Source organism: Varroa jacobsoni, unplaced genomic scaffold, assembly GCF_002532875.2.
Source record: "Varroa jacobsoni isolate VJ856 unplaced genomic scaffold, vjacob_1.0 scaffold_714, whole genome shotgun sequence".
Taxonomy (NCBI): domain Eukaryota; kingdom Metazoa; phylum Arthropoda; class Arachnida; order Mesostigmata; family Varroidae; genus Varroa; species Varroa jacobsoni.
The window spans coordinates 76,259-90,116 of NW_019213616.1; the positions used below are offsets into that span (position 1 = coordinate 76,259).

The 13,858-nt window shown below is 44.8% G+C and overlaps 1 protein-coding gene across 1 annotated transcript in view; it reads right to left on the reverse strand.

Moving 5' to 3' along the window:
- The window catches only part of LOC111262930 (solute carrier family 4 member 11), a 184,607-nt gene that overhangs the window by 73,288 nt on the left and 97,461 nt on the right, over positions 1-13,858 (reverse strand). The window contains exon 3 of the mRNA XM_086969364.1: positions 7,589-7,673. Within this exon, the coding sequence (XP_086825490.1) occupies positions 7,589-7,673 (85 nt within the window). The remainder of the gene's footprint in view (positions 1-7,588; positions 7,674-13,858) is intronic.

Here is a 13,858-nt window from a genome sequence, read left to right on the forward strand (position 1 = left end):
CTCAATTGTTTTCTGTTGGGATCATCTTAAAGTTACTTTTTTACAGATGATCGTCCCTGTATTCTTTAGTTATCCTGATGCATCAACGATCCTCTCTAACTGACGGTAGTGCCACGCATCATCGCAGAACTAACAAGGACATTACTCAGCTGCTTCTGCCAATGACCCATGTATAACGTTTTTGTTATCACTTCTTTGATGCATCGTTCAACTCAGAGGAATTGTCTGTCATATTCCTTACAGAGTTTTTTTGCCATTGCCTGATAGAGTTTTCATAACCACTTCCGTATTCAGGCCACAGTTTGTATCATAAAACTGGCCTTAAAGCAGAAAGCTCTGAGGCACTCATCGCTAGTCCACTCTACGACACGTAAAGATGTTTACGCCAACTTATGCCTGCATTATTGATGAATATTAGCGCATATGAATAAATGAGTAGTTGGAGCAAAAGCCCGCGCCGCACTCTAAAAAGTCAGCTATCCGCGACGTTCAACTGAATGTCAACCTGGCTAATTTGATGATATAAACCCAAGCCTGGAATGACGAACACTGGTCGTGCAACGATTTAGATCTGCCCCGTTTCGTCACCAGCGGAAAATTTACTTTTGGCTACTAACAGGATCTTTCGCCGACCCATTACCCGCTCTCAGCAAGCTGCGTCGCGTCGCGTCGCGTCGTCGGTCATTAGCAAAAACTGCCGTCAGAATCTGTCAGACCCATCTAGCAAATTCTTCTGCAACCCTTTTATCGCCGAAGCCAGCAAGCACAAACGATCCTACCCCATCCCACATTTTACTGCCATTCAGCAAGCTTTTGCGAAACCATGCGGTTGATTATGGCAATAGCTGTCAGTTAACGGCAAACAGGCGACGATATAATTGATACGTTTTTCACAACGCTTCCTCCTAGCCTTCACCAGAAAAGCAGGCGCAGCACATATCCTTCTTTAATGTCTTATCCCATAACGCCGTTCTCTGCTAAGAAGTTACGTTAGTCACCCTTTAGGCCTTATTCCTCTTCTCATAAGTTATTCGTCCCCCACAGCAGAGACGCACAAAAGGGGTTATTTATTCTGGCGCTGCCTAGGCAGCCGTGTCCAGGCTGGTGGCGTGTCGACTGTTTGCGCAACCCTCACTAGCTGAGCACTAGTAAGGGTCCGTTCTAGAGGTGCACGGTGGTTCTACAAAGGGGAATGTTTAAGTTGAGCACACTCGCACCCAAGCGTCTAGCTATTTTTATTATATATTATGGCTCTATAATGATTTCGCTACATGTATAAGAAAAAGACGATTATGGGAAGGCAACGAAGAGGTCAACGGCCGTTTATGCTCAGCAATTCATAGGCTTTCTTTAAGGCCCTAATTTCCTCCAATGTTCTACTGTTTTCGAAGTAATTCGACCGTAAAAACAAGAGTCGGAGACGGAAGGGTCGAAATAGCGAACCAACGCAATGTGCGGGTAGTGAACAGAAAAGTAAAGGGCAAAAGCAATGTGTGCTGAGTTGAGTGTCAATGGGACCGGGTCTCGGCTGCATGGGCGGGTTGGTTACGACCTTGCCAAGGCCGATCTTTGTCCGCGCATCGCGAAAAGCAGCGACAAACTGTACGTAGCAAATGAATTCGATAGAGAGCCCCACACTAAGAATTCAGCTAGGTTTCTAAGGCTGTGCTAGCGATGAAGGTCGTCACTTCTTCTTTGCGGCGAACTGACGGCAGGGAAAACCCGCTTGCCGAAAAGACTTCTCTTAAAACCCTAAAGCAAAAGCTGACTGAGGTGTGGTACAGATTAGGGATCAGTGCCAGTCGCGCGCTGTCTGGGGCTTACGTAAGTAGTACAAGGGAGAAAGTAGAGAACCATCGGGACCAGTCGCAAAAGAAAATACCAAATATGGCTCCGGTCAACAGAACCGCACTTGCTTGACGGACCAACGAATAAGGCAAAATGGAATGAGGCGGAAAAGCTAAAATAAGATGGATGGGAGGAAGGAAGAGAGGGCGAGAAAAAACAACCGCGAAATAGGCATGGGGGCAATTTGGTGACTGCTGACTGCCATGAGATAGATCTCTTATTAAAATAGCCTTAGACGAAGGTATAGTGTAATACGACTAAGTAGGGGCGATGCTGTTGCAGCACAGCTCCGCATAAGATGATGGAATGAACTAGGACACTGACCGGTCTATACGAGTCGATTGATGAGTTGCCTTACACTGTTACCTACAAATGGCTTATCCTAGGCCCGATGTATCGTGCTAACTACAAAAGAAAATTGGATGTTTCTGCTTGGTGGGACCCAACATCATTATCTCGCTGGTAGATTTTCGAAATGTTAAAAGGGCAGCATAGAAGAGTAATTTGGAGGAAATCAATTAACCATTACTCGGCCGTAGTTGCGCAAGGAACCCATTTCCTAATAAGCATGTAAATCAAACAAGAAAATTGTGATTACATTCTTTTAACTGGAATTCGCCACTAACTTAGTTGACAAAAGTTAGTTATACCGCACAATATGAATACAACAGAACTTAATCACGAAATTGAAACCCTTACTTTTGAAGACATAACTCTTGTACGAATCATCATACATGGGTGAATAGCACAGCAAGGTTTTTTTAAACAGCAGAATGCGCATCTGTTTCCCTAGACTTAACATTAACTTATAGGATGTGCGTTAACAACCACTCTTCCTAGAAAACTTAAAAAATCGAAAGTAAGCTACGCCACAGACTTTTGGCCCAGTGCAGAGGTTTCGGTATCGTTTTAATTATCTAGAAAATAGAGCGGACAAAATGGATAAATGTACCCAACAAGCAGACGCATTGCATTGTACATAGCAATACAGATGCTCAATAATATTAAATTCCCTTTGAAATAGTCTTTTTTTCCATGTCGGTAACATGCGACAATTAGGCTGTAGCCTTCAATTAAAAAAGTGTGCTCAACGAATATGAGCAGTCAAAACTCATAGACTAACCGAACAATTGAGAGGATCAAACGAACCAGATTAAGCCACCGAGTACAAAATATTCCAATAATTTCACCTTGGTCAAGTCGACATAAAGAATAATATTAAATAACCGAACCATTTAATTTTGGAATTGGTAATTGGAAGTTGGGTTGAAGGCTGACCCAAGGTGGTTTTGAAAACTGCACCGCTATCTCTGGTGATTGGACAAGCCCCCCCCCCCCCCCGAGCGCGGATTTCGTAGCGTACAACTGCAGGGGGGGGGGGGGTACGGATTACCAAAAACAGCTGCAGCAGCTACCATATATTTCTTGTGTTAAACCTAAATAGACGCGTATTCATACCGCATGTTCAGTGAACTGGGTTGGAATTGAAAATGGCGTAGTCTCGTAACTTCATGCCACCATTATTAGCAATGCTATACTTTTTCTATATTAAGCGTACTACGACTAGCGCTATGTATTGAATATTGTGTAGCCGATACTTATTGTTGTATATAATTGAAGTGATTGCAGTTTCTGTTAACGTAATTGATACGATAGACAATGCTAGATAGGACCGAATAACATTATTCAAGAAATAGCTAGTGAAAATTTAATATGGCACAGTTAGTTTGCTGAATAGCCTGCCCGGCCAACTTTCAACCAGCCCTCAAACAACAACACAAATTGCGCCCCTGTGGTTTTTGATAAAAGTAGCGCGACACGTATTAGGTATAGCGGGTTTTCCCAGCACTTTGTCTCTAGCTCAGCAAGCGCTCCATTCTCTCGAAGCGCTCGCGTACCTGTCTCTAATAAGTGTGTCAACGTTTAATTCAGAAGCCTATTTACGGAACACTTTGGTAATCCACCTGTTTTCATACATAAACATTCACGAGTGTGATCCTTAGTGCCAGAGTCAAGCGAATATCATCTAGCAACCAATTTAGACGCTTCGTGCCTCAGGCCCCAAAAGGCCTCCTAGTGCCGTACATAGAACGGCAGTACCCTTTTCTTACCATATCCGCTTTTACTACTTTACCGAGCGTAATTGTTATCTTCTGTTGACCCACAACCAGTTCAGGTTCCCATCTAAGAGTCATGGGCACGCATGTACCTACGCACCGACACCATGACGCGTACAAGATAGTAATTCCGTAGCAATTCACCTGTCACACGCATCACGCGGTGTTCGCGCACGTACACGCCCAAAACTCAAGAAACCCAACGTTCGTTCCCAGGGAGAGCCATTGCGGTTTCTGTGTCAGAAGGTTGCCGTGTCTTCACGGCTAAGGTTGCCTTAAGCGATAAAGGTCCGTTTTAGTGTATTTTTGTTTCTACCAACGGCCATGGGCCAACCTCCGTGAACAAGAGAATTCTACGTAATCCCAGTGACACACAGATTTACTTTGTTCCCAGTGTCGACGGTCGCCAATCCTTTTACCCGGCCGGCCCATCTCGCACCAGACAACTAACACAAACGAGTTGCCTTTATATGCTGCGTTAACGGTTTCTTACGCCAGGACTGGAACCGAGCTCAGCTTAGCCGAATCGATTGTCAAAGGCCACTTTGAAAGGTCATTGCCAATACACAGCCCGTCAGACGGGCCGAAGCAATAGTTGCCCTTCAATGTTAAGGTCACAAGTTCCGTCGGCGATGCTGCTACTGCTGCTACGGACGAACTAGCAAGCCGTTAAGTGATGTAAATTTATCAATCGGAAGCAGACCGTTACTATCCCCTAGCTCATCTCAAACGAATTGTCCATCGGTCAACGGACCCCTTGAATGTGTCTTACATACAGACCAGTGTCTTGACAATAGCAATATCTGCTCGTTCGAACCGTCCACCGGTGAAGCAAAAGGATCATCTGATATCAGACAAGAAGAGGCGATACCAGCAGCTGAAAACGAGGTAAATCTAGCCAGCTCTGTTGCCTCTACTAACCGCTTCCAGCTGTCCGACCGAAGAGCGTCAACCCTTTTCCGTCCACTGAGCCGCCAGTTCCCGACGGCATAGCTCGAAACTGAAACGCATAGAGACTGCCGAAGCTTATCGCCCATTTTTAGAGGGTACCATATAGAATTGTGTATGCATCTCTTCTTTTCACTCTTTTTCTCTTCGCTGGACAATAGCGGAAGTACCGAAAGGTCCAAGAACGCATATAAATTATGGCAGAGGATTGCGTTGACGGCGTCAGTGGTCCGTGACTACGGCCATAACACTTTGCTTCCTATCAATTTTGCATTATAATCGTGGTAGTAATGGTAAAATGTTAGTTGTAACTGAAAAATTAAAAGTATATAACGTCCCAATTAGAAATGCGATTTAACGGTACTATAGCGCGAAAAGAGGCCATACACCGTCTGTGCATATTTGGAAGTACGCATTGTGTATAACAAAAAAAAAAAACATAAAATTCATAGCAACCTATCATATGTGACTCCCAAGGAGTGCGTTTTAGTCACAGTCCCATAAACCACTGTTAATAACAATAATAATAATGACTGTTTGGTACGGACTAAAACAGGCTCTACACTTTACTGATGTGTTAGCTTATTACACATATGTATGTTCTGTTTTATTGAAGGGAAAAGGTACACACCGACACATCAATCCAAGCCCTTTGTAGGTTCTATCATACGTTGAATATTTGCATTTTATAGGGTTGACAGTTTCTATTGCCATCTAAACCGCGTCCTTGTTTTTTCGCTTGCGGCAAAATAATAGAGTCAAAGTAAAGTGTCCTTTCTGAATACTCTCTAACTGCTACAGAGCAAAGAATTGCTCTGGATCAGGGTGTGTAAACCAATCCTCAATGGCTACATCATATATATTTCAAAAACTTTCTCTGGTGCAAGCATGTGCCACTGTCGCCAATGGCTTCGCAGCTGAATCATGTGTCTCGTTAGTATTAGATAGGTCCAGGGAGAAACGACATAATTACGTTGTCGATTCGTACGCTTGCGACTGGTTGTACATTGTGTAATGGGACAGATACACGCGAGCAATTCGAAGCGAGACAGTGTGACAGCCCACAAGACGTGGGTCTATCTACCGACCGAACTAAGTGCAACCTGATGTAGCTTGAGGCAACTGCCAGGAGAGCCCAAAGCCAGTTGGAACATTTCAAGGCTGCGTTGAAGTCTAAAGGTAACAGCAGTACAAATGCTGTGTACTAGTGATATCAGGTGCGGTGAAAAGACAAATAGGTTGTTAGATTGGTTCCGAGGCAGGGTGGTTGACCCCTTCGATTAGGGCTAGTTCGTCGAAACAGTTTTTGGTTAGAACTTCAAATGAACAAGGTAAACGACGCGGTATCACGAGTTATCAAGTTAGAAAGCAAGTTCGCTGCGTCGATACCTTTTTGACAGCATCTACTTAACATTTCTTCGAAAATAGATAGCGAGATTAGGCTAGCGGGGTCCGCTGCGCAAGTAAAAGGCAGGCAGCTTTCTCGGCTCAGGCTTTTGGCTTGAACGTGTGCTCCGTATGCGATGAATGGTGATCTGATATATCGGGAGAAACATCGTCAGAATTTCGGTGCATCGATAGATCGTCATGCAAAGTTCCCCGTCTCGTTCCCTTCACCTTCCGGTGCTTGGCGTATAACGTGCCTGAGCCCTTTCACCTTTCAGTTAGTCTTTTGAGGCTTGAGGGACACACGTTCCCCAAGCTTATGGGAAAGCTTGCATCCTTAATGGTTCATTCACGTAAGAGAAAACTAAGTGGCTTTACAGGGTCTACGCAAGATCCAAAAGCACAATTCTATTTTAGAGAATATCCAGAGTTCCTCTTCGTTCCAGTTCCACCATATCCCAGGTAGAAGGTGGGCTCTACCCAGGTTTTTATCGATAACCACCACTACTAAGACTACTACTGCCTCTTCACTTTGCTTCAGTGTCCATATTCGATGTGGTCCCTCTTAGATGTAGCTTTTACAACTGATTTTTGCCATCATATTCGTGGCCAAGGAAAAGTTGATACTTCGTAAATATCTGAACAAAAAGTCGACCTCAATCGAAAGCAAATAATTTTGCTGAACATCTTTGCATGTTAACATGGTATATATCGTATATATAACATGGTATATATATATATATATATATATACGACAAATTGGCATATATATGCAAATTTGTCGGCATTGCTCGAACAGAGTATCCTGAAGCGCATGCTTAGCCAGTGACAGCCCATACGATATGATTCCGAAAGATGTTATTAAATTCCCGGTCATACTTTTTTATTCAATCAAAGTACGAAATCGATACATGTTGGGACTATTCTCAGTCGGGTCGTAGATTTGTTAATACTAGAATAAATCCTTATGACAACTGCAAGTTACGGCTGAACGAGAAGGTGAAGATACCACTTCTCGACAGTCAGATTAGATAATTACAGCAAAAGCAAGGGTATTTGTGTTTTTTTTTTACAAGAGTAAAAGGACACGAGTACCTGAAATATTATAGTTGGCTTTATTTAAGAAAGCCTGACCTTAACGTGTGACCTAACAAACCATCTGTCTATAGATCAACATATAGATCCAATTCTATATACACTCAAGTGCGCTTACTTATTACAACAGCTGTTTTGTACCTAAATGTTAGATAAACAAGCTATTAATTGTCCATTTCATATACGATCCTTACACTGCGCAGATCCATGACTGATCGTAGTCAAATCCACCGCCCTCTCTCACGTAGGTTCCCTGGATAGTTCGAGACAGGAGGTGCACTGAAAAAAAAAACGTAAGTACAAATCAACGAAAAAGGGAAACAATATTGTCAGTCTATTCATTATCGTTATGTGGTCAACAATGTGAAGATATGCCAGACCCAGCGTCTACGATTCTTGAACGAGCGATTTGCAGAAAAAAACAGCATCGAATTGGTTATATAACGCAAAACAACGTAAATATCTGCTATAATCGATATTAGGGTTCATAGGGTGCAATATCTTCAGGTGATCTTTGTTCCTATAACCCCAGTAGAACATTGTATACAGGAACTTACGCAGTAATCGATAATGCTGCATCTATTCCGTGCCCTCTCTAACGTAGTAGTAGTACCGAAACGATGGGCACAATAGAATCGTCATGACTTCGTTAAACAGACTATGAAACAGAGATCGACTATGAGAAACGAATTTTTGAATCGGCGTCTCGTCTGTGATGAGAAATGGTGCGTCCGGAATCAAAGAATTTTTATGAAAATATGTCTTCATATAAATTCACCGTATGAGATTTGCTCCAGATTGCTCGGAGTCAAAGAAGCCCGTTCGTTATTAAATACGCGTATAAAAACGAGTACATACATATCTTTTAGCTATTACAACTGCATGAGCCAAGACAATTGCCCCCAATCGAAGCGTATTTGTCTTTTTGACGTGGCATTACGCACGGTAAATCAGCATCGACTCAAACTGTGGAAGCAGACTGTTGTTTCGGAACGAGATCCTGACCATCAGTGACCATGAAAAATGGTACAAGTTTGACCCATATCGCCTACTTAAACATCATTGAATATGAATGATATTTACACATAAGGCTGTCAACGAAAATGCATGGAGCAGTTATCGTCTCGTGAAACACTATATAGCAATTTAGAATTTTTCAAAAACCAATTAGTTTATTGTACGGTGACACATATATCTGGATCCGATTCGACTCCATCGCGTTGGAAAGACATTCAGACTGCCACAGGTAGTCTTTGTGTTTGTCTCATTTTTTTCCGTTTACGCTAATCAGGCGTGAACGTGCCTGCGGTTTCATCGCTGCCAGGCAACGTGAAAACGTGAAGGCTGAGAATAAAAGCTTTGTTTTTAAAGCGATCTTCATAGCTATGAGGTTCTGGTATGGTGCAAGCTTGCCTCTGTATTCACTAAAGCCAGCTGGCAATCAATGGATAAACCACCCAGATCAGAACCCGAAAAGGGCGATCCGCGAATCAGGACCCGCGACTTAAAGCAGCGGCAAGAGAAGGACGCAGCAGTTGTATCGCGATAGGACGGCGTTGTCCCAAATGGAAAGGTTGCGGCGAGGCCGCCGTTCTCGCCAAGGACAAGTCGACGTAAAGAAAGCGGCAGCAAGTTACGAGGAACCGTTGTGAGTCTTCATTTATGCCGTTGTCTCATAGCACGCCTTTGCGTTTGCTGCTGTCTGCTCAATGAACAATGACGCCACCGCACTATCGAATGAGCAGTAAGAAGAGGGCAAAGATGAGCAAGAAAAGAGAAGAAATACGCCACGTTGGTTCTCTTCGTGTTTATTATTGAAGTGGCCAAGTGAGGTGGTTGAGCCGGGAAAAATGGTAGAAGAAAGAGGAGCTGCAGGGCGAAAAGGGCTGAACGGTAGGGGGCAGTTTCGGCGACAACGGCCAGCGTGTTGAGGTGTTGTATTTTAATGGGAAGAAAATAGGCAGTAACCGGATAGCATAACCACCGTCTCGAATCGACGCGATTGGTTCTTCAATGCTGGCCATCGAACGAGCAATTGGCTACCGGGGTTACCGGCTGAGTCACAGAAGAACAGCTAGATACGAACACCAACTTTTGTTACTGATAATGAGTCACGTCATTGTTGAAGTATTAAATAAATCAGGTTAAATGGGTGCGTGGTATATTGTGTTCAACAGGTGACGCTTCCAAATAGGTTAATGGTTTGACTAACATATAATGGGCGTTCGAGGAACTGTGTTAGACTGAAATTAGCTTGACAGTCCATTAACGATGCTACATGCGTACTTCAACATCAAATAACAATAAAATGCGCAAACGCTTGCCGCTAGTGTATAGGATAGCGCGACTACTGTTTACCTTTACTGTTTTGACTAGGTCACACACGAAGTACCTGATACATCGAAACATGGATAAGCAATTGAAGCGTGACTTAAATCAGTTATCTTCACGCTAAGGACCCTTAGGTTTTCTTGTGCCTCTCTACTTACACATAGAATTACACGATTTGTGATTTTGGTACTGCCTTTTGATGTTCATCCTGGAAGTAATTACCAAAATTAAAACAGTTAAAACACTACCACAACGCATGCTTTTTCACAGAGATGAAGCTAAATTCCGCAATAAAATTGCAGAAAATTAAGCGCACATATCGACTTTGAGTTGAATCCGTCTGTGTGCGACGACGAATTCCTGTGAAGTCTTGTTCGTGATGAAGCTATTAAAAAACATTTAAATTGTCTATGTGGTAAGCTTAGTTCTGCCTCCAGACTTGCTCTGACACTTTTTGCAGTAAACGGCAGGGGTAGTTGTCATTCGAGACAGTCTTTCTATGTTAGAGCACTCCTTTCCCGTCATCTCACCCCATTCCATATCCCGCTCGACTTTTAAGTATCCCTGCACTCATTTGTTGCGAATCCTCCAGGCTCCGACTAGCTTCTACCCACTCAACAACGACGACAAGAAGTGATCGTACACCAAAGATAGAGGGAATGCCGCATTCTGAGCTGTACAAAATGGATACGGAAATAACAGCGTCCGCCGATAGTAAGAGTAATCGCTGCTGCCAAAGTTACTATCGAGCTACAGGACCGCGCTAATCTCCCGGATGCTTTGCGTCGTAACAACTCGAAATGCGTAAGTCATCGTTCTGATTTTGGTTCATTGCTTCTTAAACTGTGCTACTCGATTTTCCATATGGGACGCGGGCGTCCTGGCAAAACGAAACGAAGAATTGTTGACTTCAGAAGAAAAATGGCTGTAGAACTCCGCCGCAGAGACATAAGCCATACATCGTTTGAGAGAAGGGACACGTTGCCAAACGTCATATCCTGAGGTAGCAGAAGCAAAGGGACACCGGTGTTGTAGTATATAGAAGAAGCAATCTACAGCTGTGTAACGGGCCGGTTACTGAGACCAATATGGTTTCGTCTACTCTACCGCCGTTTCAGTACAGAAAGAAAAGGTTCGCGCTGTACCGTCGCCATACTTATAGTGGTGACTATATAGTGCTTTTAGCTATGGCAAACTGTGGGCGTGTGCAAAAAACAAACATGCTTTGACTTACCACTCTAATAATCATACCAAATAATCATATTATAGAGTAGCTTATAGAATAGCTTCTGCATTTCCATAAGCTACCTATAGGTAATACCCACGGATCGACTATCCAGCTGATAGACACCCACAAGTCATCATGTCACGTGGGTATTTGATGATTCTTCGTTCTGTTCGTATCGGAATCGCGGGAGCAACTGCATTCTCTTCGAGTTTATCAAGCTTACCATCATTATTCGTGCCTTTGCAACAAAACGTTCCGCGTTTGACTCTGGATTGGTTACAGAAGAGATGCCAAAAGGGAACGGCCCCAGTGCGCTCGCTCGCCGTTCCACGCGATACTATAACATGTGTGGTAGTACTACATTCTGCGACAGTTACCCTGCTGCTGCTAGCCGTCGGTCCCGCTATTTGTTCCTTCTGGTGCGTCGCTAGTCACCGAGGTTATTTGTATCAATATTGGGTCCGTCTGCCGGCTCCGCCGTCCAATACTGTAGTGCTGTTGTTACTATTGGCAGCAGCAATAACAGTAATAGGCGGGGAGAAGGGGGTAGAGGTACTCGCCAAAGTCGTAGTAATAGTAGCCTTCGTTTTCTTGTTTTCCGTTCAATGGCTGTTGTTCGCCTCAGACCGTCGTCTCCTCGTCAAAAGCCCTAAAACCCTCAAGGGGAGGTGGTGAACGATAGGGCCTGGCTGGCTAAAGGACGTCAAAATCGGTCGACGGGGGATTGGAAGAGGTCATCGATTGTCGGCTTAAGTAACCTCTTCCTTCGCTGATCAGACAGGTTACCTATGGGGCCGTCGAACTAGTAAGGGAAGCCACACAGCACTCAAACAAAGAGACGCAGAGGACACGAACACAAAGACCAAAGCGGTGCTACCTGCCTTTTTTTTCGTTGGAATGAGACAGTGCTCTCTCTGAGTAGGCTGTGATCGACCGGCTAGCTGTGGATAGACCTATACAATATGGCATTAAAACATTTGTCATACGGTTAGGGGCTTTAAAGGGACTTTTGCTGCTGTAAGCGTTTACAGGCATCAACGCTGGTGACAGCAGGAGCCAACTATCAACAAGCCTGGCAGCATCAACAACGGTAAATACCCACAGAAAAAAAATCCGCCCGCACCTTGTCTACATGGCCGCCTTAACCAACCTGGTTATGTTTAATGACAAAGGATTCCGGTTGCTGCAGCCAACACAGCTGGTCTTTCAACTATCACCTTTCTTTTCTTTGTTCTCTCTTCGATACGGATTCTGGTAACATCCGGGAAAGGAGAATCTCGTTCCCTCGCCCTAAGTCCCACCCGGTCACCACGCAGCGTGGTTAGCCGGTTCTTTGTTCACTAACTATGATCGTTGCTTCTAACGAATGGTTCGGTGGCTCGGCTCCTCGACAACTTTGCTCGTTCGACGTTCTCATTGCTGTCATTGTCACCGAGCCAGGGCAGTCTCTTGGCTCGCGTTTTTCAGCTGTAAATTCTATCTTTGCGCGCCTGTTCCACGGTGGCGGCAGGTACAGTTTGCTGCTGCCGGTGGTAAACGTACTGCGCGAGTAGCGCATCGGCAGCTGCTATTGGCTGCTGTCTCTTAGAAAGTAAGAGAGGTGGCTGGCAGTGGCAGCAAGGGGTACTCAAGAAACAGGAGCTGGATGGCGTCGCCAATAACAACAATGACAGCAGCAACAGCTCGAAGCAAAGTTGTTTCGAACCCACAACACAAGAGCATCTTTGGGGAGTTTACCATTGAAGGGCTGTTATTCCTATAGCAGCCGGCTTCACCTTTTTGCACCATGCCTGTGCCTCTAAGTCTCAGTCAGTTACCCGCCGACCGAGTCGGTCGCCATTTTCTGAGGCCTGCGTTCCTTCTTTGCCGCTGTTGGTGTTACTGTTGTTGCCAATGTTGTGCGGTTGCCATAGCTGGAACGTCACTTCACACTCTTGTACTCGTCACGTATGTGAAATGCCCGCGCAAGTGTGTGTATATGCTAACTTTACTGATCCACCATGCCTCCGTCATCAACATCATGATAATAACCATGACCGTTATGGGAAAAGTGAGGCAGTGTCAAGCGCCATTTCCTTGCTTGCCCCTTGTTTTCCCTTAGTTTTCTTTTTTTTTTGCTTGTTACCAGTACTATGTCCTACAGCAGCATCGACACAGTCGGCGTCATCGGCATCGATGGTGGCAGCAGCAGTCACAACGACCGAAGCAGCAGCATCGTGATCATGATCGCGACCGTACCCCACTTATCCCAGCCGGCCCAATTCCAAGCATGTAATTGAACTTAACGCCGCCAATTAAACCAAGCCTCCACTATAGTTGCCATCAACCTATAAGGTTATTACATGCCTTCGTTTCTCCCATGGCAGCTGCTGACTTCCGGGCGCCAGTTTTTAGCGCCGTTCCGACACTGCGTCCCGTTTTTCCGAAGTATCGTGGTTCAGAGTCGGCCAGCTTATTATGCCCTTGTCATTGTTAGGTAGTCGCCTGATACCAGTGGGCGACTTCTGCACGTTCGAGAAGGTGCGGGCTCAACAGCGCTTGCTAGCGACGCCCTTTGCTAGATACCAGCTATGTTACCTCTTCCTGAAGGCACTGTTAGAGCCAGTCGGCGCACTCGATCGCCCCTCCACCGCCGCCAGGGCCAGTATCCACACGTTCAATAACGTCATTACCACATACTCCCCCAACCTCTGTCCCCCTACAGCCACTTCCACAACGTCAAGGTCTTCATAGTTAATTAGCCTTGCAACCTCACCGAAAACAACGTGTAGCGTAGTCCTTTGGTTTATTTCTGTAAGACCGAATCGGCCTGATCCGACTGTACACACGTGTACGCACAGCAGCTTGAACAACGCAAAAGCTATCAGATACATAGACACGTACAAGCATATATAGGCAAACATTT